Source organism: Crocodylus porosus, unplaced genomic scaffold (assembly GCF_001723895.1).
Source record: "Crocodylus porosus isolate Cpor-Errol unplaced genomic scaffold, CroPor_comp1, whole genome shotgun sequence".
NCBI classification, from domain to species: Eukaryota; Metazoa; Chordata; order Crocodylia; family Crocodylidae; genus Crocodylus; species Crocodylus porosus.
Window position 1 is genome coordinate 6,269,865 of NW_017728920.1, and position 24,721 is coordinate 6,294,585.

The 24,721-nt window shown below is 40.8% G+C and overlaps 1 protein-coding gene across 4 annotated transcripts in view; it reads left to right on the forward strand.

Annotated features, from left to right (window-relative positions):
* COL13A1 (collagen type XIII alpha 1 chain) overlaps nt 1-24,721 on the forward strand; it is a 185,096-nt gene that overhangs the window by 94,889 nt on the left and 65,486 nt on the right. The window contains exons 10-20 of one of the 4 annotated variants that reach the window (XM_019538523.1): nt 1,266-1,292; nt 3,867-3,893; nt 3,999-4,025; nt 5,195-5,221; nt 7,806-7,862; nt 16,101-16,217; nt 16,709-16,750; nt 17,819-17,845; nt 18,561-18,596; nt 21,243-21,305; nt 22,124-22,150. In XM_019538523.1, coding sequence (XP_019394068.1) covers nt 1,266-1,292; nt 3,867-3,893; nt 3,999-4,025; nt 5,195-5,221; nt 7,806-7,862; nt 16,101-16,217; nt 16,709-16,750; nt 17,819-17,845; nt 18,561-18,596; nt 21,243-21,305; nt 22,124-22,150 — 477 coding nt within the window. Of the gene's footprint in view, nt 1-1,265; nt 1,293-3,866; nt 3,894-3,998; nt 4,026-5,194; nt 5,222-7,805; nt 7,863-10,850; nt 10,917-16,100; nt 16,218-16,708; nt 16,751-17,818; nt 17,846-18,560; nt 18,597-21,242; nt 21,306-22,123; nt 22,151-24,721 lie in introns of all 4 variants that reach the window. The other 3 variants (XM_019538524.1, XM_019538525.1, XM_019538526.1) reach the window with 3 other exon arrangements.

Sequence of the window (24,721 nt, forward strand, 5' to 3'; positions counted from 1 at the left end):
ATGCTATTTCCTAACCAACAATGAGAAAAACAGCAAATCCTTCTGGGGAGTTGGCTTAAATAATGAAAGGGGCAGTATTGAGGCAAAGGTGATGAGAGAGAGCAGCAACAATGCTTTGCTAGAGCTCTAGGAGGTGCAAATTCAACAGCTTTGCTCCAAAACAGAGCAAGAGGCTTGCTCATAGTCAGCTGCATTACAGATTGCTACCTGTACCTTTGGTCTGGGTATCAGAAGTGGTTGAGTATAAAGCTATCCACACCACTACCTTGTACACTGTTGTCTAAAGAAACTGGTATGACTTGGCCCATCAACCTAATATGTTTATCTGAGTTGAAGTGAATCCCTTTTTCATATACAAGTGCTGATATTTTTTATCCAGCTATTTTGTCAGGTCACCTGTAAACTAGCACATACCCCTCATGTTGCATTTTAAACCTAACTAAGCAGATGAGTTCTCAAAGGCAAAGAGAAGTAGAATGAATTCCCTAAGCTTCTCATATCTTGGTGCAGGCTTGATCACTTAATTTACTCAGACACAAAGAGTGTCCCCCACCATTTTCCAGGAGACTTTACATGAGGTCAATAAAGGGTTCTAAAGGCCTGTGTGGAGCTCAGATCCCTTTTGTGATGGGCTAAAGTGTAAGTTAGGGAAACTAATATAAATAGTCTCCAAACACAGACGTTATACGGCTAAACCCTGACAGAGTCAAGCAATATGGAGTGGGCTGTTTCAAAAAAATCCCAAACAAAGGTCTGAACTGCAAAACTTCCTCACTCAAGTTACAAAAAGAGAAAGCAGAGCCCTTGACCAGGCCTTCCCCTATCTTGATGTTAGAAACCCCAACCCCTGTTGCTGGAAACATCTACAACTAAGCTACAGAAACACCCTTTTTATACTCTGCTGGAGATAATTAATGAATCTCCTACTACTCTGCAGATCACTGCACTCAGGCCAAACAGCTGTGATCTTTTCTCTAGTAAAGGGATTTTCTCTGCCATCCTCTTGAGAGGGCATAATCATGTCACCATACAGATCCAAACTACAGATCAGAAAAGTTTTATCTAAGTGCTTGGCACCAAAATAGGCAAGAGCAATATTCCATTATCTGTGACTGAAGCTGTAAGAATATACCTTGGCATCAGAAACAGGCAAAAATAAATGAATGATGAGCCAAATTAAGGTGATGCGTTCATGGAGTTATTAGGCCTGAATCACCAGGATACTGAAATGATTGCACCTGACATGTATTCTTTTTTCCTTTCAGGGCCATCCTGGACAGAAAGGGGAGATGGTAAAAAAATATGTATATTGGCAGGGGTAGCATGTTGATTCTGGGTTTAATAGTTTTGCATTAGGGGAAGTTTATGGGATTTGTCTTAAATGGCATGTCCTTAATATAGACACACTTGTTAACTGCCCTGATTGCTACTAACACACTATCTAATACCTATCTAATTCTAGGTACTAGTTAATTCAGTCCTTTTATAAGTGCATGGGAGGTATAGCTATTATTTTAACATTAGAGGTTCCTGGATTATCCTGTCATAATCACAATTCAGTAGTTATGCTGGGATGTCATTTTAATTCTTAAACTTCATTTTTAGTCAGTAATTATGCCCTTACAATATATTGTGGGAACTGAAATTTTTCATCCTTGGCCTCATCTCAGAGGTAAAAGTTTATGGCAAGTTTCATTAAAAACCCATCCAGAAGATTTTGGACTGTCTGAAATGACTCTCTCTTCCCCACACAACCCCCACCACAAAACTGCAGTGACAAAACAAGAAGCACATGTTTTGCCCAGTAAGATTTTTTTTCAAATGCTTTATTTTATTTTTGGGTAACTCCAAAAGGGCTTAGTTTTATGTAATAACTCTGTCCTATTCTGTATGAAGTTCTGAGTGAAGGGTTGTGCCTTTGACATGGTTGGAGAATTTGGGCTGTGAAATCACAAAAATATAGCTGTTTGAAACTAATGTAGCAAGCCTGCATGACTGTTAGTAGCCTTCTTTTCATCAGCTTTTCAAATTTTACTAGAGTTTTGACTAGCTCTGTGCTTTTGAGAGCTCACAAAGTTCAGAGTTCACTTTTCACATGATTATTCAAGTCAGAAATTAGTAATAGCTCTATAGACCAATTGCCCCTCCAGCTATATTTGGGTAACTGGCCAAATTTTGGATGACTCAGTTCTCATTGGGTTTTTTTCTTTATTTTGTTAACTCTGCTGTTATTTTACCTATCTGCTTATTCCAGCAATAATGTTGCTCATTTCAGTGAGTTGCAAACTAGATGCTGATATGCAAGGCAAAGCACTAAAGGAAGTAAAGTGTTTTTGTTTCCTCTCTACTTAAGATAAAATCTGATGGTCTTAAACTCCTTTTCCTCCCTAGAATCTGTCAAAATAGTACAGGTCAGAGGCCTAACAGGCTTTTACTTGACCTAGCATGAAGGCCAGAGATTAATTCAACACTATTTTGCAAATTATTTTGCTCTCTCTTCTTTCTGCTTCAATAGATTTGACTAATGCATTGCATTACCAAACAGGCTAATTGCATCACCCAGAAGGTGCATGGCCAAAGTGCCAGATATTTTTCTTGGAAGTACTGATTATGTTTTCTTAAAAAAAAATTAGTCACAGAAAATTAAAATGGGCCTGATCCCTACCTGCCATTTCCCCTGGCTTCTTTGTTTAGAACCCCCTCGTTCACCAGACTAAATGCTGCCCTTTGAGACATCACATGCCACTATCATTGATTTAGATGAGCATTCCAGAACAGACTTTGGCTGTTAGTCAGTGTGTTCAGGTCTAAAATTGCAATGCTCTAAGTATTCCTAGTTCCTGTGGAAATGAATGGACGATGTCCATGTCCAATGCACTCCTGAATTAGGTTTTAAAAGAGAGAATGAAACCATGAGCATAACTGGAATCCATTAGTAATTGTGTGTTAAAGGTGCCCTTCTAGGCTACATCCACATGAGTGCTGAAGTTTGTTTCCCCAGGGACAAGTAGCAGCGCCACACCTTGTGTCACCTTTACTTGTCCCCAGGAAACACTCATGCCATGCATGATCTGGCACATGGCAGGTTACTCCAGCTGGGGTAAGGAAGCCTGGGGCCAGCAACTGTGCTGGCCACAGCAGCCTTACCGGGAGTGCTGGGGCCTCCCAGGGCTGCAGCCATGGCAGAAAGCCTGGCCAGCAGCTAGAGTATGACTCCAGGTGACCAGGCTCCAGTTTTGGGCGGTGCACGCTGCCATATCATGCACCACCCTGCTTTTTTTTGGCATGAGTTTTTTTGACCCGAGGATCTCCTGGGGTCAAAAAACCACCCTGTGTTGTTGCCAGGTAGCAGCATAGAGAATGCCTGCATGTGCAGTGTGTGACACCACAGATGGGTCTGCAGCACCACATACTGCATGTCTGGGCCCCATATGCACATATGTGCACATATGTGCACGTCTGGGTGTGGCCCTGGACTGCAGAAGAGATGAGCTCCTGTATACCTCCTGTTATACAGTCTTAACTTGACCTATAGTAGCAAATGGTGCTTTTAGTTCTGATGCACCCTTGTTAAAAAACAGCCTACCAGCCAAGTGGATGGCTGCCCTAAAACATTTGGGAACAATAAAAGTGGGTCTCCTCCACAGTGATTTCTCACTGTCCTGTGAAACATAACTTCAGTGAAGTCTATCACTTCTGCATCTTCACATCTCTTGTATGGCATGTATCGCAAAGATTCGTTCTACCATGAGGGCTTTTAGCTAAGAACTTTCTTGAAGTTATAGTGTCTGTCTTAGATTTGTATTAGTCTTGTCTCTGTACATAACAATTATATCGATTGCTCAAAACAGTATCTTTTTTTAAAGGGTGCAGCTGGTCCTAAGGGGCAGCCGGTAAGTACTGTCCTTAATGACTTAGGTAAATAGACTTTTTCTGATATTTTCCTTTAACATGCACACTACTCTTTAATTTATTTCTTAATCATTGCTTTTTCCTAGGGACCTCCAGGACAAAAAGGAGAGAAGGTAAATTTAAAAAGAGCTGGATTTCAAATAAAATTTGAAAGGTGCTCCTTAGAGGCAGGGAAGTGGCTGTGTCTCATCTTGATGCTCTTTCATCTTCAACTTTGACTTTCAAAGCACGCTAAGGCAGTTCCCAAAGCAGACCAAGATTTTTTTTTAGCTTGATCCTCCTCTTAACTTTAGAAAAACAATCTGGGTTCTCTCTGCTTCATAAATCATGCCCAACTATGACCAGTGCTAACGGTTGTGGACTAAGAGCTCATCTAGAAATGTTACTGATAATGCCTGACAGCAGAGTATAGCTTTGCAGTTTCTACAGTTAAAGTGGCATGAATGAAGTGCTCAAATTAAAAAAAATTCCTTTAAATTAGATTAGTTATGTAATTCAAAAGACAGATATGGGGTAAACCTGAGCTACAGCAAAGTGCCTTTTATGACCATGCCCATAATTTTAACTGAGGATAGAATGTTTTCCATATGGTCACATTAGAAGCAGCACAAGTAAATGTTAAAAGCTGAAGGGAAGTTAAAAGCAGCAATGGAATAGAAGCAACGTGAGACTTCAGGAAGCTTTTGTTTATTTTCTCTCTGTTGTGTCAGGACAGAGATCCTGACACCAGAAACAAAGAACAGTATTTTCAAAAATAGGAGACCAAACTTCAGCTCCTGAATTCACACATAAGCACTTTAATAAATCATCTGATTTTAAACAGTGCTGAGTGATGGGTACTCAAGATTAATTTTTAAAAGGGGCCTAAATATGAATTTAGGATCCTGGTTTTTTATGTTTTAATCTTGTCCAAACTGTAAAAAATCCAACAGTTGCTGAGAAAATATAATGATTACATGTTGAAAAATCCTACAGAACAATAGTTTAGGCATATGTCAAAGGGAGATCCTGTCTGCTAGTTTCCCTCTAATTTTAAGTCGTTGGTTGTCAGCTAACTTTTCCTGAACTAAATTCCCTCTTCGCCTGTGGCTGTCTAGTTAAAGTAAACGTGGGAAGGAAAAGGAGCAAAGTTAGCAGGAAACAGACTGGATGCTTAGGTGATATAAACCTCCATTGTAGCCATGCCCATTTACATCTCATGGATCTACCCTCCTTTGTCCATTTTAGTTCACTGCATTCAATATCTAAACTGCTTTCTTTTAATTGTCTTCCTTTTTTGCAGGGTCAATGTGCTGAGTACCCACACAGGGTAAGCAGTATCTATTATTATCTATCCCATAGCTTCTTGCATATCAATCCTGTTCTGCTTGAATGGCTTTTCTGTTGGTGATACATAACTTTTCATTAATGAAGCTCAGCACAAGTACCAAGTTACTGACTGACTCACTGTATTTGAAGACATTGCATAGAATCTTCTAGGAGGGATTTTCATTCCTTTAGACTAAGACAGACTTCTAGATATGTACTGATTCCTGAAAATCCCATTGTTACCATCTTAGCAGGGGGCTGAGTTTGCCTCCTGAGGGTTGTGGGTCTCATCCCCCAACCTGGTGGGGCACCTTAGGATTTGAAGGAGACCAGGGCCATTTGCTCAGAGGTCTTGTACTTTCACACCAGCTCTGTTCCTATCACCACAGAGGGGTAGGATATTTGGAGACCCATGGGAAAAAGGCTGGATGACCTGGGGCTCTGGACTCTTGTTCACCTAGTTTGCATCAGGCAAATATCCTAAGGATGGTGTGCCCCTGACTCAGTATTTCTCTAGCTATTTTTTCCTTCCTGGCCCGTCTGCTCTGTATATCTCCTCATTCATTCTAGTCCCTGGAACACACAGGAAGCCTTTTGTAGATCTTGGGAGGGAGGGTGGTTCTGCAGCGCTAACTGAACAGAGCTGGGGAGAACTCCACAGAGATGGGGAGAACTCCGTACTGGTGGCCTCTTCAGTGCTGAGATCCTGAGGGCAAAAACTGGCTCACAAAGGGCTGTGGGAGTGTAGATAACAAAGATCAAGTCAATGAAATACAGCAGTGCACCTGAAAAAACCTGTGTCCATAGGATTAGAAATTTACTGTGGGCAGGGTAGAGGCTTTTTTAAGGGTGGGCAAGCAGAAATAGTCCACCTACGACATAATGCCACAGTGTCTATGTTTAAAAACCTAGCACTGGCACAATTCATAAAGTAATGATTGTAATGTATCACCTGGCTGTTTCTGCACCACTGTTTGAAAAAAAAAAGGTGTTTTTGTTTATTTCAGTAATAATTTTATTAAAGCCAGGAAATCGCCCCTCTTACTTCCCTCTCCTGCCCTGTCCGGCATGTACCACCATCAAAAGAGGAGGGAGCATATCATGGGGTTTAGGGGATTATAAAAAAGAATTTAACTGGCATAAGCAAACCTAAAAACAACTGTAGCTCTGAAAATCCATTGGAAATGCACTGGAAGGACATCATATGAGGAGACTGAAACTTGTAACCATGGTGCACAGGGAGACAGGCTTAAAAGCTTTCTGTTTATTTTTTGAAGAGTCTCTGGACAGTTGAACAGAGCTTTGGCCCTTGGCCCAGAGGGCAATGGGGCCATGAGTGGTCCAGGACTCTGGTACGAAGACTGCATGTAGATAGCAAACCTGTCTGTGGCATCTAGGGTGGCGGGGGGAGAAGGGAGGGTGTGTGTTCCGGTCCCGATACAATAATAGAAGGTCAGCTGTGTTTATTTAAACAGGCAGTCTCATTACATTGTTATGTTAAAAAAAAGCTAACAACAATGTTCACTTAAGCAGTGTCCCGAGTTCTATTACAGCCCTTGGCTCCAGACTGTCCTCATTGCTCAAGGTGAAAAGCAGGGCCAAGGACCATAAAACATTAGGAAATGCAGAAACTGATTACAAATTACAGGGAGTTTATACATCAGTTTATATCTTAGGTCACAAGTGGCAGCAGTTTGATAGTCTCTGTTTATAGACACCGCTGGATTTTGGTCCACAATTAACACCATCACCATGTGACCAAGAGTTGGCTGCCTTCACATAAGCTCTAATAGCAGTAGAAGGCACTGCAGGTCAGTACAATAATGCTCCAACTAAGCTAAGTGATGGAAACCTACTTTGACTTGCCTGGCAATAAAAGCAGCCATCAATTTTTGTCTCAAAAGGAACACCAATTCAACCTTCTGAAAAGCTCCTAAACTGAATGAGAGCTTTTGACTTAAGAATAATAAATGTCCCCAGACTAGCTCCTGGGTTGAATGTCCTTGGGTAGACTGAAGGTTCTCGAGGTAAATGGAGCAGTCAACCAGTTTTTGTAGCCCCCTTTTCCTCAATATCAGAGAACAAGGGAAGTGAAAATTAAGAAAAATATACATTTTCAAAAGTTTTATGTAACTTTAGCTGTGCTGAAATTTCTAGTTGTTTTATTGGACATTGTCATCAGTGTGAGGAGTTGTTAGCTTCACTGGATGCCATGGACAAGGCAAGAAGTAGCAAACGATCTTAAAAAATTAGAACATTTGGGGGTTTTTTTTAATAAATTAAAAATCAGGACTGCCTCTCCACTCAACTTGGCTCTTTTAAGTTAGTCTATTGCACAAGTCATGAGCAAACAGAACCTGTATTCCTATGAGTAAGGGACCACGGAAGATTATATCATATACTGCACCAATCCTGAGGACAGATGGGTAGTTGGAGATGATTACAGCATTGCAGTGGCTAGGGTAGGGCTGGAGGTGGAACCTGACCTGAGAATAGCTGGGCCAGTAAAGTTTGTTTTGTTCTTGATGATATGATTGTATCTAACTGACCCCATTCTGTGTCACTATGTCTTCACTGTCCCTCAGGAATACCTAAGTACTACACTTGCAGCTCTACGCTCTAATCAGATCCTTACACTGAAGGTTTGTGGTTAATGGTCTAACAGGACCCAGTTCTGTTGCAAAAGAAACAAGAATGTAGATCCAATATTGCATGTTGGGTTATTGGGGATGAGGTTCTGAAGACAAGAGGAAGAAGCTGGAAATAACCCAAAGCCTGAAAGCTGACCCTATATTTGACTTTGTACACAGGTCCTTTTAAACTCAAGCTTCTTTTGTAAGAAGGCTAAGTAGACTCCTGAGATTACACTCCATTTTTCTCCTCATGCCTTTTTAATAACCTTTCCCTCAGCTCCCTGCACTTTACCACATTATAACCCTACTTCTTCCAGACACAGATATTACTAAGAATTCAATAGGGCTCTTCCACAGAATCTATCTTGGTTCTTTCCAAATCATTATCTGAATGAATACAATGGGATGTTAAATTTTCCCTTTGCCTAGGGTTAGTAGTATTCTCAGAAACCACTAAAATGGCAACTAGGCCTAGAGTGCTCCACTGCATCCCAAGGCCAGCCCTCTTGTATCACCATGCTCTCTGACTATCTGCTCCTAACACCCTAAATAGAGATGCCAATTCAGTAAACAGCACTAAAGGAAATTAAAATGACAGAATCTCTGCATTTTCCAGCCATCGGGATACTGCATTATGTTAAGTGATGTCACCATATTCCACACAAGGCATATGCATTTTCATTGTCCTTATGGGGATAACAATGATTGCCACGAAATTCTGATCTTCGTCCACCCCAAGTCCTTTCTTGCTGGGTCCTCCACCTCCTTCTTTATACAAACCTGCTTTTTGGAAGGGAGGGACTCACTGTGGTCAAAGCTGTCCTGGTTGATTGTGTTCTCAATCACTCAAGATTCCCTATGTTAGCTTATGGGAGAAGATAATGATAAAAATGCTATGAACCTTGAAGGCCATCAGTGCAGACTGCTGCTGTAAAGCTGACTGGTCTCATGTGAAAGGCATGGCACTGAAATCATGGATGTTCAGTCCCAGGAGCCATGTAGACTGATCTTTACTACATTAATGAGAATCTAGGTACAACAGCTCTTGCTTATTTTGAGGTTCACTGCATCATAATATGATCCGTGAACTTCATTTTAATTGTGACACTGAGTAGAAATTTGCTCTGCTGGTTTCCTGCAAAGAGTTATTTTTTAAAAAACTGCCCAGAGGGCAGCTCTATAACAGTGTAATATTGTGATGACATTTCATTTTGCAACAAGACTGGATCTTAGCTTGCACTAAAACCCAAACAGCCATCTTTCAGGGGAGTAAAATGCACTGCTTGGATGTACACAGTTACTGTCATGGGAGACCAGCAGGCATACCTCTCAGCTTTGCGTTCACAGCTCACGCAGGAAAAATTGAAGACACAAACACACTTGTGTGTTCATGTGAAGGACCTGGTTCTCTTATTTACACCAGTGTAAAGGAAGAATAGCTTCAGTGGAGTTACACCAATATAAAACAAGACAGACAATCAGACCGGGTCCTACCATTCCTGAGCTTTGTGTCTGTGCTGTGAATGCCAACTTTTTGGGACGTAAAGCAGCCCACCAAGCACTCAGAAAGACAGGAGCATGTTAGGAAGTGGAAATTAGATATAGCATGAGTATGAATTGAAGTCCTAAGCTTTAGTACATGATTTGGATTTGTATGGGTCAGCCGTATGACAAAGAGAGGATTCCTGCCCCAAATTGATCACACACTATTGTTATTATTTGACAAGGAGATAAGGAATGCATAGGCTCAGTATGTTGGCAATAAATTCATATCTGTCTGAGGAGAGAACAATTCCTTTCACTCTTGAGGCAATGCCACTGCCCAAATCTCAGAGACAGCAAAAAGGATAAGTTCTAGTCTTCTACAGTTGGGTCATGATAATACTGAGGGTCTTTCTGAAGACACATAAAGTGAAACAGTGAAGGATTCACTTCATATTAAGTGAACAAGTGAGATTATCTCCTAATAGAATTTTGTTTTAATATGCAAAAAGTATCAGTTCAAAAATTGGTCTTATCCTACCACTGCTGGCCCTGGCAGGAAATTGAAGTTTTATTTGGATGATGAATTCTTCCATTTCTTAGAAGGGACTCCCTTGTTATTGTGCAGTGACTCCTCCAGCTTGGAAAATGTTATAGTTCTCATTCAGACTTAATTAGAAAACTGGTAGCATACTGGTTGCAACCTGAAGTCTTACATGTGCTTATTTAATGGTGAGGGAAATTTGTTAGGGCTTTCAAAAGAGAACAATCTTGAAATAAGGCAAGGAGCTGGGAAGGAAGGTGAGGAAAATTGCATATATTCATCGGTGGTTGTAATTTGTGGAAAATTCATTATTGATTTGTCTAACTGTTCAACTCTAATAATAAGACACTGAGAGAACCAGAGAACTTAGGGAAACTTGGGGAAAAATCTTTATGTTATGTTGCAGTAAAGACTTTCTGAGGCAAGCAACAGAACTGACACAAGAAATTACTTAGCGGGTACATCTACCTGTGACAGTATATCACTGTAGCAATGTGCTACTTCCAAAAGGAGGTACTAAATGGCAATGCCATAACAAAGACGTGGTAGGTACATGTGTAGATGTGTTCAGTGAATTTTATTTCTGAAGATAAATCAAAATCAGAAAAGTTATGTGATGTAATTGAAGGGCTGGGTCTGAAAGACAGATAAGTGACAGAAAAAAGCAAGTAAAATCTAGCCCTTTCAAGGAGAACCTGTGTTCAAGGCCATACCTTATGATATTCCATCATATGTTTAAAGTAAAACACAGAAGAGCTCAGAGGTTTGCCGAATGGTACCCAATGACAGTCCTTCCATGTGCCTTTCACAAGTGTCTCTTAACTGTGGTTTATTCTCATTACATTCTTTTACCCCTCTCCCCCTTTCTTTCCATTTCCTTTCTTGGCTGCTCTCTGGCTCTTGATGTCCTACTGATCTCCTTTGCCTTGTGAATTTGCCCTGTGATCTTCTGGTTCGAACTTCTTCCTCAGCTGTTGCCTCTCCTCAATTCAGTGCGACTGGCTTCACCCCAGGTCATAAAGAGGCGCACTTTTCAGGTAGACACTTTCTCCTCCTTGCCTGTTTTAAGTCTACTCAGAATATTAAAATTAATCACCTTCATTCCTTCCTTCCTCCTTAGAGAGGGGTTTCAAAAAGACTCTGGCAGAGCCAAAGGCTCTCTTTGGAGTAGAAGAAATATTTGGTGCCATCACGTGGCAAACAAGAATTGTAGCAATTCTTGATTTTTAAAGCAAATGAATTAAGATGTGGAACATCTGATTCTTGAAAGTGTGATGAAAAAGAGGTGGCATAAGGGGTAGGCACTGACTTTTACCCTAAGGAGTCAGGTCCTATATATACAACAGTATCAGTAGTTGGTTAGAAACTTTTTGTTGAAATTGTGTATATGCCATGAAACTTTGTGCAAGAGATCTTACTTATTAGGCAAACAGCTCTGCTAGGGCTTGTATAAATGGTGGCACACAGGAATATTAATCCAAATGAACTTTTACAGTGGATTAATTCAACTGAACCAAATTCTTCTTTTTTCACTCTTTTTAAACATTATGTTGGCCCTTAGTCAGTGGCCCTAATGAATTTGGTAATTAAACTAAATTGAACTAAGGCCATGTGAATTCTGCATGAGTGCACCTATACACAGGCTTAATGTAGTTTAACTAATCCATTTTAAATGCACACTTTTAGTTATCTGGATTCACTTGCCTGATTTTCTCTGTGTAGACAAGCTCTTAACAATTGCCCCTACTGAGCCATTTGTATCAAGACTTAAAATGGGTTCACAGTGATGAAATGCAAAAAGCAGGATGGCAAAAGACATTGATATTCTCCTGTATCTGCTGTATTCTTTTACTGGGAGGCTGTTGGTTTGTGCCTAAGAACTTTAGCATACTTACTTGGGTTTTTTTCCTGACAAATGACCCAGTGGCTTCCGCCCAGTGTCTACTGGGTAGGTGTTTACATAATAAAAAGCCCCATAGGTAGTATTGCTTGCTCCACCTCCTCACTCTGACTAGTATTCTCAAGAGAGAGGCTAAAGATTGGCTTGAAAAGACAACTTTGAAAACTGAAGCTCATTGCTAGGATAGAATGGCCAAGCTGGCAAAGCTATACTGCATTCTATGCCTGTTCTGGGGGCTTCATGTGTCAGGACTGTGAATTCAGCACCACCCACAAATGCTAAATTCACACAAAGACTTCTTTAAAAACCTGTATGATTCATTTAGCTGATATCAGATTCACTCCATGAGAGAGTAGCCCAATAGACTAGCATGGTATAGGTGTTCTGGTTTATGGAGCTAATGGCTTATAACAAAATGATCTGGTTAGCAGCATATCCAACTGCTTTGAATCCCCAGCCCAATTGACAGGGTACCCACTTACAGCTGGGTTTCTGGAGGGGGCCTTCAGAATGAGTCTGGAACTCACACCTCTAGGATCATAGCAATACACTTTAAGCATCCTCCACCCTCAAAAATAGCCCACAGTATATAAAACAAAATTACCATTGGAACTAAAAGAAAGACAACTGCTGCTTAAAGTTTGCCACCGTATGAGGATGTTGCAAAGTGGCAGCTCTCACCATCACAGAGACTGATGCTAGGGGAGGTGATATTTAGCAGTGAATGCTCTCATGAGAGAGAAGAGAACATTGAGACAGGAGGAATATCTAGGCAACTAATTGGTGTTTAACAAAACTGACAGATCACTCCAATTAATGGCTAAAAATACTAAATGACATCTGCTAAGTAGGAGATCCTATTCCCAACTTTATCTATCCAGTTACATTCCAGTTAAATCCTAGAAGGTCTTTCTAGGATAAAAGTATTAATAAGAATATAATGATGTGGTAATGAAGCTCTGGGTGCTTAGGAGTCTGTCTATATGAGGCATCTGCTTAAACAAAAGGCAATGGCACCGCAGGGATGGCACACTGTGTGCAGGAGTCTTAAGACTCAAGACTACTTGTGGCCTACTCAGTGCTTGCTTTTGTGTGAACCCAGGCAGCTGGATTGCCACACACAAAATAACCCCTTCAGTATCACTACATCACCAGAAAAGAAGATGTCCTACAAAAAGGGGGGCTGTTCCTGACAGACTCAATAGGCTGCATAATGGCTGCCAGTATACGTGCTGGTTCGCATTCTGATTAGAATGCTCCAGCGTGGCCTCGCTGTCACATGTATAAGCCACTGTCTATGCATTTTAAAATTGCTGCAGGGGTGCTTTATCTAAACCTCATTGAATGAGGTTTAGATACGGCTCTCCATGGCCATTTTAAACAGATTGAGCATCTGGGATGCCCCCTACCTACCAAAAGACAGAGTTTAGCAAACAAAAGCACTGAGCAGGGTTAAAACATTTTCTAACATTGCTATGCCACCAACGTTTTGTTTTCATATTCATAAAGTATTTAAAATATAATGCTACAATGCTCTAAGTCCGGAAGGAGATGCAGTGGCAGAGAAGTCTGAGGTAATTTGCTTTGTGCTTGTTTCTTGCCTGACTCTATCCAAGTTCATATGCCTCTTCTATTTATTGGTACCACATTCACCACAAAATTTAAGAGCAAAACCAGAAGGCTTCTGCATCCTTCTCAGCAGACCACAGGATGTGCTAGGATTAGTTTCAAAAACAGGAAAAAGAAAAAGCTCTTTCTTGGCACAGTTCATTACATTTCCTACACCATTCTGTTGGTGTGGTGAATTATGGGATATTCTTAACTGAACAAGCATGGGAGACTGGGTCTCCTGTGGGGGTGACCCACATGTTGAGAATTTGTTTTTATTTTTGGCTTATGACAAAAGCAATTAAGTTTGCAGTTAATTCAGTCTATTTATCATCATAAATAGTACAAATATCCCTATGTTTTATTCAAATCATCTGAGCTTGGTCTCTTCTTAAACATACACCTGGGGCCAGTCTATGACTGTTCTGGTGCTCATTTAGGCATCTATATACTGAATCATAGCATGGAGCCTCTGCCTATCTAGATCCATGTGCTGTCTCATATCCTTCTTCGCTGTATCTGCATTCAAAATCTTGGAGCAATCCCGATTACAAAAGACCAGGATCTGAAGCTCTTCCAATATCAGAGCAGATTCTGTGGGGATATGCTTCAATGGTATGGCATGATGCACCTCATTTTTCAAGTGAGGGAAAAGCATAGACTATAGGGGAAAACAGGCAACAGTGGGTGAAATCAGCAGGTCTGAAGGCAAAGCCAAAAACTTCTTGGAAAAGCATCAGTGGCACCATTTTCTATTACAATATGCCATTCTGTTGAAATGGAAACATTTTACGAAATCATGTCAATTTCACTAAAATTTTGTTGCGGGAGGAATATTCAGATGATGCCAAGACAACTTCAGAAAACATTTTTTCTTTTTAAATTGTTAAAATACTGTATCGTCATAGAAAATAAAAGTTTAAGTTTAAAAAATGATTCAGTGCTATTGGACATTTCAATCATTCCAAAACAATTTTTTCTCTCAGATTGCCATGAAAAAACAATTTTTGAAATTTGAGATCTTTGTTCCAAAACAGAAAGAAAAACAAATTCTGAAATCTCAAAATCATTCACAAAACTAACTTTCCATCAGAACTGTGGCCATCAGCACTAGGCAGTCCCAACCCCCATTCTCCTTTCCCTCTAAATATCCAAATTATCCTATAGTGACAAACCCATTGCTCTTTGGCAACACATGCATGGGACATATATTACACATAGTTTACCCACTTGTATATCCAGGACCTCATGTGAATGGGATAACATTTTATCCAAGTCAGCTGTATCAATTCAATCAAGACAATTTTCTTTTCTCCTGCAATGTGGCCTTAAACCCATGTCTTTGTTCTAAATAAATCCCTAATTCTATTTTGAGCCTTCCAGTATGTTCACAAAGAGTTTGTACTGAAAACTTGTCATGGGCATTAGGACTTTGTGAATCATCTATCTAGGTAGAAGGAATTGTAAAAAAGAAATGAGTGAGATGGATAGTTACCATGAGTGCCACAATGCTCTAGGAATGTACTGTATTCATCATTTATAGTCCAGTATTTAACTCACTAACTGCTTGCCACGAGCCAGATCTGAGCCTGTTCCCTGGGACAACAGAGGCACAAGCCTCTTCCGAATGCTCCAGAATATCTGTGAGGTGACCAGGGAAAGGCTGCCTGTGAAGGGCTTGGTTCAGATCAGTAAACAAATTTTTGGAGGTCTTTGTGTACCTTCAAGAATATTCGCAAGCCTATTCACCAGAATAGACTACCTTATGAAATCCATGAGAATCTCATTCCTGATTGAGATTCTAGCTCACTCCCAAAATACTATGAAAACAGAGCAAAACTGTGTCAAAACAGTAGATTGTTGTCTAATAGTTAAACAATAGGAAAATTAATCAAGCCTGCTCTGACGTGCTATGATTAGAACAGGAACCAGCACATGAATAGGCTGTACAATGGCTGCCTATTAGAACTCTCCAGCGTGGCCTCACCATGAAATGTGTAAGCCTCTGCTCATTTTAAAATGGCTGCAGGGGTGCTTTATCTAAACCTTGTTGAATGAGGTTTAAATAAGACATCTTGTGGCCATTTTTTAATGCACGGGAGCTTAATACCTGTGACAGTGAGACATTTTAATTAGAGTGGCTCTCTGGAAACCTCTCTAATTAACCATCCCCATCCCCACTCCTAAGCACATGTAAATTAGGTTCCATGGATCTATCAGTAAGTTACTGTGTGGTCCTGGCTCAGTTCATCCCTCTTTAAACTGATAACACTCACCTGTCTCATTATATAGTGTTGTTCAGAACTAGGTGTAAATTGCTTTGATGAAAAATATTAAAAAAGGTTCAAGGGATTTTAAATTTTGTTATATATAATTGCTTACAGTTTGTGAAGCTTAAAAAAAAAGATCCCAATTCGTATTTGGGTTGTACCTGGCAGTATGGTAGAATTTAACCCAGTTTTCATGCCCCTTTTATGGGGAGCACTAATTAGAAGCTATGTGATGTAATAGTATAATAAGGGGATGGCTGCCATCATCCATCCAGAAAGATCATCATGAGGGGACCTTTGCCTCAGTTTTGGAAACCTCTCTGGGTACTAACTACCACTCGTTTCTCTTTCCCCTTCTTGGGCTGACTTGCTATATGTCACACACCTCTAATGCTGTGCTGTAGGTTAACTCTGATGGTAACTCTTGTTTTAATGAACCTCAGGGTGAACAAGGACAGGCAGGGATCCAGGGCCCGCCAGGGCCACCTGGTCCACCAGGGCCAACTGGACCAGCTGGACCAGCAGGACATTCAGGACAACCTGGGCCAAGTGGGCCACCTGTAAGTTTTTATTTTTATTTTTTACAAAAAAGCAATTAACATTTACTTCTCCCTTTCTCTGAAGTATGTGCAATTTCCTTTGGCATTTATTTCCACCACTGACCCCAGCCAGGGCAGTGATCACCAGCAGATTCCCAGGGTGAACTAGAGTATAGCTGGAACAGCATTCCCAAGCAGGATGGGAGGAAAGGAGCAGTTGTACATCCTCCGCTATCACTATCTGCACACACATGTGTGAGAGGGTGACACAAGTGCCATTTCCTCCTTTCCAGACTGCAGAATGCCATGGGGAGGAAGTAACACCCCAAGTGCAATTATCCTGCTCTCAGCAGAAACCCAACTAAAAAAAGCCCTTGAAATCTCTTTGATGTTCTGTTAGCTCTATTCCCAGCCTGACAGCTTGAAATCTAGGAGGCTGAGATCAGTCAGTCAAACAATTAAATAAGGGGCCCTCAGGAGTCTAATTAATGTGCCTTTCTTTCTTGCAACAGGGCAGAGCAGGGGAGCCTGGGAAGCCTGGCAAGGATGGGAAGGTGGGTACAGTAGAGTTGCTCTGCTTGTCTCCTTTGTACATGCAGCATATATTGCATGATGAATGCCAACTCTGTGATGCCTGAGGACCTGGAGCATGGCTTCAAGCTGAATGAAATATTGGGCGTCATTTTTAAGGGACATGGTTAAATAGTCAAAAATGTTAAGCCATTCGTGTCTGTGTCACTGTGGTTACTGCACAGTGGCATTACATGGCAGAAAGCATGACGCAATGGTACTCCTGTTCAGCGGCGCTACTGTGCAGTAATTCTGATTGTTGCGCAGTCATTTAGTATTTGTATAAACAAGTACTAAATGACTGCTCAGTAATGACTGTGCAGTCAGTGTCTCAGGTAGACATGGCCTATAAGGTGCAAGTCTACCCTATCTTTTATCAAAGAAAGCCAGGTTCAATACAAGTCTAGCTTACTGCCCCTGAAGAGCACTTTTACAGATGTAGCATGCCACCTAGGTATCTTTCTTTCTAATGAAGAAAAGAGAAGCTCCATTTGAAATCTGATAGTGACATATTCTGCTATGAGAAAAAGGTCTTTCTGTTCCTCCACAGTGTGCTCTGAAAAGATAGATAGTTCATATAATATTCTCCTTTTCTCTCAATTCCCTTGAGATCACCTTTGTGGGTAAGGAATGAACTACCACTCTTCTACTAACTCCTGACTTAAATATCTTTGCAGTGAGGTAGGCAGTGAGTTGAGAACAAGGTTCCCTGCTAATAACAGATTAAAAAAATAAATCAGAAGATCAGATTCTGGAACTGTGACAAACAGGACAAATTTAGTGAGACCAAGCCTAGTGGTTTGGAACAGTATGTGGGAGGTGGTTTGGGTGGGAGGATCAGCTGGTGTTTATTAAAACTTGGAACTTTTAGAGTGCATCTACTCAACAAAAGTAATTTTTGCAAAGTGACAGTCTCAGAGGATGAAGTTCTTAAAACCAAATTAGGAAGTAATATTCCAATAGAAAAAAAATGCCCCCAAATTCTCTGAATATTTGTATTTTATTTCATTTTGTTTTCTCTATCTCACAGTATGCTTTTAATTTACCTGCAGGGCATACCTGGACCCCCTGGACCAAAGGTAAGAAAATTTTCAGCATCAGTAGAAAGCAAAGCAAAGAACTGGAATGAGCAAAAAAGATGGACTCTCTAAACTTAGCTGGGCATGAACAGTTTGTGGAGGGTGGGAATTTTAATGAAGGTTTGTCTCCACATGGAGTTCATTGTCAGGCAATTCAACAAAATGTCATATGATGTTTGGCTTTGCTGGTACTTATCACACCAAACACACTTACCATTGTTCTAGGCATTATTTAAGTAACAATATTGTGTATTTTGCCACATTTCTCCTGCTACCTGCCAGATGCATGTAAGCTGATTGGCAAGATGTGAGGTGTCTGTAATTTTGGATTTTTCTTTTTTTACCTACAAAAATCTCCGGCTTGCTTTTACATGCAATAATACACAAAGGTCTAAGATTAAGAAAAGTTATGCTAGGTTAACATAACTTGAAAGCAAAACCAAATATTCTGTTTACAGGCTGCAGTACATCTTCCTTGTTACATTTTAATTCAGTCAGGGTAAAACTCATCCCTGTGAAGAAGACTTAAGAGCCCTGTTCCCAAAGCTCCCAAGGATTTAAATACTTTCGGTTGGAACAGGAATGAATTCCCTTCCTTTTCCTCCACTGTTCTTTTATTCTTCTTACAATGCCACAGGGGAAATGGCAGTTTTATCTTCCTTCCTTCCTTCCTCTTTTGCAATTTAGATTCACTAACTTCTTTTAACTTTTGCAGGGAGACCCAGGAATTCAAGGCTATTCTGGAAGGAAGGTAAGAGGGGAAGCCAAAATATTGAGAAAGACAGAGCAAATATGCATTAAGGCAAATCAGAGCCCTGTGGGTATATAACAGCAGAGAAGTGTCAGTCAGGGGTAAAGGTTGTAGTCATGTTGGTCCAAAAGTACAAGTAGTCAGTGTGCTAGAGGCAATATCTTTTATTAGATTTACCAATTGGTCTAATAAAAGATATCGCCTCTAGCACACAGTCAATTAGTCTTACCACACAGTAAGGCAGAGCTGTTCCAGCATTTCTGTGAGGACTGACTCCTGCTGGGAAAGGCGGGGACTGGAGGAACTATAACACTTCCCCCCCCAACTCCCCATGCCACAGTTCCTCTACTTATGGTGATTCCTCCTATGTGAGTCTGATGTGGAGATGCTTTTCATTCCGAAATAGCCACTACGCCTACAGACTTCCCAGCAACAGTCTCTGCTGGAGGAGGCTGAGCTGGAAAAGCTGTAAAGTCCCCTAAAGACCCATATCTTCCTGGCTGAAATGTATCTTGCATAGGCACACACATGCGCACACATACACACATTCTCTGAAAGAGATTGGAAGAGCTCTGGTATTCACATTCCTAATTGAGGATCCTTCTCCAAATTAGAAGCAGGTTTAATTTAGCCATAGGCTACAAAGCAGGAGCCAGAACAGTGGGTCTGTAGCAGTGCAAAGTCTGGCTAGAGCAGAGTGCACCACTGCAAAGCACACATCCCCTTGGGGCCCAGCTGGTGAGATCACCCTCAAGCGCAGTGATACTGGAACGCTTAGGTGGAGACAGGAGGGAGGTGCTTTCTCAGCATTTACCCTTGCTAGCAGAGCTGAATCAAGCCCAAAGAGCTTAAAAGGAAAGACAGAGAGAAATGGGAATAGAAAGACAGAGAGGGAAGAAAGACTGAAAAGAAGGGTGAGGGATTGAGAAGAGGAAGGAGAAGCATGAGTATTCCCAGCAGCTGGGTGTTGTATGTACTGGGTTATCTATACATTGCTTTATAGTTGCTCTGTGGGTGAAATGGCAAGACCTGAGAGCTTTTAAATTAGTTCTGCATAAACCGAGAAGTTTTTCTTATGTCAGGAAGTAAAAATTATAGCCCCTGTGGACCACAGTCTGCTCCTGCAGACACACACAATTTATTGCCTCCTCAGTCAGCAAACTGTCGGTTTTCATATTAAGTGCCCATCTTGCCATGCATAACATCCAGGAGGAGTCTTGGCACTCAGGAGTGCTGAGGAAGTTGCTGAGATGGCACGCCAGCCTGTACCAGGATCTTTACTTGTGGATGGCAATTCATCTGACTGACTGATTTATCAAGTCATGAGTCTGAATTCCTTTCATGCTATGAAAGGGGTATGGTGGGGGGGCGGCTCTAAAATAGGGAACTGTGCAGGAAGCCCAGGATTGAATGAGCACAGAGGATAAAACCCTCCCCACTGAGAGGGCAATGAAATAACAGAGAAAATTCTGTGTTACCATTACCTAAAGGATGCATACTAGTTTCAGAGACCCTCCCTCCATTTTGACTTTTTCCATTACATCAGCCTAAGAGTGACCACATACACAAAAATGGAGTCCACAGTACTTTCATGGCAATATTTTTTAAGTTTATGAAATAACCAGACAAAAGTAAACTGATGCTTGTGTCACTATTACAAGATTTTTACTCAGCAGTGACTGAGCGTTACTTCCCAAGATGATGGATTTTTTCCAGTAATTTGGCATTCTGAATGAATTTGTCATTAAGCACCAAATTAACATTGTTAACTCAATTAGAGCAAAATGAAGAGCTTTGATGCTGTCTACTATGTGACCATTCTCTTCATTCCAAATCCTCCATCACTGTAAATACTTTGCTCTACAAGCTGGTTGCCCCTAGTAAAAGCAGGTAAATGCTGTATGGTAGGGTAATACATCCTGGGGAAAAAAATTGCGAATTGAAAAAACAGTAACCCAACATTTTGACTAATGAAATGAAAAACTAGGACATTTCAGGCAAAACAAAGAGAATGTTTTGACACTCTAAGGGTATTTATACACATGCTTCAGGGAGGGCTTTAATTAGAGCGACTCCCAGAGCCGCTCTAATTAAAGCGCCCACAGTACCTCATGTATCAGCATCCCTGTGCTTCAAAATGGCACATTATCTAAAGCTTTAGTTAAAGCACCCCTGCCACCATTTGGAAGTGCAGGGATGCTGATACACAAGACACTGGAGGCTGCTGGATCATGGTCATTACCATGTTCCAGCAGACTGATTAATCCAGTCTGCTCCAATGTGCTGTAATTACAGTGTGTTGGAGCAGCCTCCCTGCTCTTGTATAGGCACCCAACAATCTCATGTGGAAAACTGGGACATATGGTCACTCTAACTGTGGATAAAACATATTGTACAAAGGATGGGGAAACATACGCAGAGCAGCTAACCTCAGGCATGTGGGATCACCTCTCTGTTTTTTGCACTCTCTCTCCGGAGTATTGCAGTGCTCTGTCTCTCTTTTCCTGTTGCTGAACAGCACTATGGGACTTAGTTCTGTGCTACTTTCCAATACATATCTGTTAACATTTCTAGGTATTCAGAAGCCCTTTTCTGTCTGCTAACTGTGTTTGCTTCTTCCTCCATTTCTCTGCTTCTCTTCCTTAGGGTGAGGTAGGCGAGGCAGGCCTACCAGGTGCACCTGGCCTTCCTGGACCTGTTGGCCCCAAGGTAACCATGAGGTGAACCATTTGAGCTAGTCAGTACCTCCATCTTCTAATGCAGCTAATTACCATCTAGATCACATGCCCCTTTTATACTATTCATGGCATGTGGTACATTCTGATACTTTGATAAGGAACATTGTAGGAATGCCTTGATACCCTCAACAGATCCTTTTGAAACTCTGTGTACATAATATACAGGCTGAAGACTTATTTTTATAGAAGGACCTGGACAACTGTCAGCTAATGAATGCACAGCAAGAATTATTATTCTTTTCTCTCTGAAACCAGAGCCAAGCTCTGATCTGCTCAATCACTTGTAGCCATCACAATGCATGCTTAGATCTTGCTCTTTTCCTAAAACAAGGCATATATAGAAGGGTTAATGGAACTGTTCCTTTGCATAACTTCCGGCTTTGGAATATAGAGAGGTTTGGAGTTCAAATGACAATAACTAGGATTTTCAAAAAGGCCTCAGCTTCCCTTGAAAACTAGCTGGGTTGAGGTACTTATTTGAAAATGCCAGTTGATGCTTCCTGTGAATACTGATAATTGTAGCTAGATCAACCTAGTCTGTATAAAATGTTCTCCTATACCCATTCTGCCAAACACATTGTTCAGCGTTGGTTCACAGAAGTTTCTGCAGATTTCTTTTTATCCTGGAGCCAATTTTGTGCCGTTATTGTTATCATTTGTCAAGAGCTGACCTTTTTCAATTACTTCCAGTTTGTTTTTACTATTGAAATTGTACTCTTTTCCTGGATTTCTCTTTTTGTTCAATATCTATGCCTTTGTTTCTTCTCTGTCTCTGTTCTCCTTATACAGGGTGAAATGGGGGACACTGGCATGAAGGTAGGCAAGAGAAATGTATTTTTTACCACAGGGTTAAGCAGAAGTTGCCACTTAGAACACTGTATTGTAACAGAAAGTTGGGCTGGAGACTGGACTGTGAGTTTTTAGATAGAATACAAACATGTGGTGTGATTAACCATAGGCAGATACTCTACACGCATGCAATAAAAGTGCCCTTTATCCATTTTGTGGAATTTGATTCTTACCAAAGGCAATTTTCTGACTGAAGATTGCTAATGATTTGTTATTTCTTTCTATTTGATGAGAAGGGTTGGGGATTCTTTGCAAAGTCTGGTTAGCTGACACATCAAATCCATTCAAACTCTGCAACTCCTAGCCTGAGGTTTGGCATCATTGTTTCCATCTCCCTCTGTTTCTGTGCTGGACAATCCTTTTTACAGGCTAATACAGTTTTATGCCCGTATGTTATCTATTTGATTAAAATTTAGTGCTCCCATATATTTAAAATATATTACTTCATACAGATTGTGTTTAAAACATTACAAGACAGGCCATTTCTCATGATAGAGCGTATTGTATCATTCTGTACAAAAATGGGAAAAGTCCTACGTTTCTAATATTTTAAGTGCATTAACTATGACATGTATATAATATAAAATATGAAGTATGTGAATGTATTTTAATAATCATGCAACAAAACACCCATATATATATTTTTTTTCCATCTGGGTGGATTATCATTCTAATGCAGTAAAGTTCCTTTAAACGATACATTGACATGTGAGAATGAATTGAAAAAGATGTTCTTTGGGGATTTAGGCTCTATATTTCAGAGTTGCCTACTATGACAGCAAACATTTTCCTGAAATATTTATTTATAAGGTGAACTATAGCAACACTGAATGAACGTTATAAGCAGGAATCCTGGTTTTCCGTTCACTGCAGAATCCACATTTTTCCATGACTTACTGAAAGCACAGCAGTGTCTCGCCGCAGCTTTTGTGTCTTGGCCAATCAGCAGCTGGGGGTTGTGCATGCCACTGATTAACCCAGAAGCAAAAAATGAGGCAAAAATAAGAGAGAGCAGAAATGGCAATGCTTGGTGCAGGACATTGCTGTGCTTTTGGTAGGTTGTGAAAAAATGTGGATTTTTATGGTTTTAAATGGAGGTTTTCCAGTTTTAACCACAGAAAACTAGGAACCCTGATTATAAGTAAGAGCTTTGTGTACCAATAAACACGGCGCATGCTTAACCCCAGGGTATTTTAGAATTACCCAGGTGTAATTCTGTTTCCTGCAGTAGATGCACTCTTGATTTGCACTGAGATGAATGAGAGCAGAATCAGGCCATGGCAGAGGTGTTTTCGGAGCTATGAAATTACCATGGTCTGGACACTTTCTTATTAATTTTTTTGGTATAATGAGCTGTAGGTGATTAAAGGCAGCATATACTCGCAAGTGAATACTTAGTAGACTCTAAGTCTCAACCCATTGCCTCATGGCTTAAATGGACATCACTTGAGCTTGCACCATAAGTACAAGCATTAATAAACCTTTGATTCCTCTTCTGGAACCCAAACTAAAAATACAAGGTCACTGTTCCTGACTAAAATAAACCTCTCACTAAGAAAGGTCAAATTGGAGAAGGCCCCAAGACTTCCTAACCCTTCTAATCCCCCTTGTCAACTCTAATTGAATTGATCACTTCCTTGTCTTATACTGAAATTCTAGGGGCTTACCACAGACTCCTCTTTCCATTTCCTTGATGTTGCTAGGACAGGAACAGAAATGAGAAGACAGAGAAGGAATGGCAGTTGCTATTTTATGGCAGACTGCGCTGAATGGAGAAAGGCACTTGGTACCTTCCCGCTAGTCCAGTAAACTAGTCTGTTCTTTTCATTTGCGCCAAAAAAGGGAAGCTTCTTTAAGTCCATTCATTGACCTCTTTTGGTCTTTTACCCAAACACACATTCACAAACATGAACAACCACATTTTACATCACTGACTGACAGATCAATGTGACCCTGGAGAAATATCCTTGCTTCTTAATTCATGCCAGTTGACTAAAGTGCAAGTTAAATCCTGCCTTCCTAGCAAGACATTTTGTGATAATACATTTTCTTTATAAAGGGAAACCTTTCCATCTAAAGTGTCATTTATTCCTTTTTTAAGAAAACTTTATCATTTGTTGTTACTAGTCTCTCTTTGCTCTGGGTTTTAGATTGTTCTCCAGAGAAACAGTTTCATAGTTTCATAGTTAGTAGGGTCGGAAGGGACCTGAGCAGATCATCAAATCTGACCCTCTGCCATGGCAGGAAAGAGTACTGGGGTCAAACGACCCCAGCAAGGTAATTGTCAAACCTTGTCTTAAAGACCCCCAGGGTAGGAGCCTGCACCACTTCTCTTGGAAGTTGGTTCCAGATCCTAGCCGCCTTGACTGTGAAGTAGCGCCTCCTGATATATAGTCTGAATTTACCCTCTGCCAGCCTGCGACCATTATTTCTAGTCACTCCTGGTAGTGCTCGGGGGAACAGAGACTCCCCCAATGCCTGCTGGTCCCCTCTGACTAGTTTGTAACAGGCCACTAGATCCCCCCTCAGCCTTCTCTT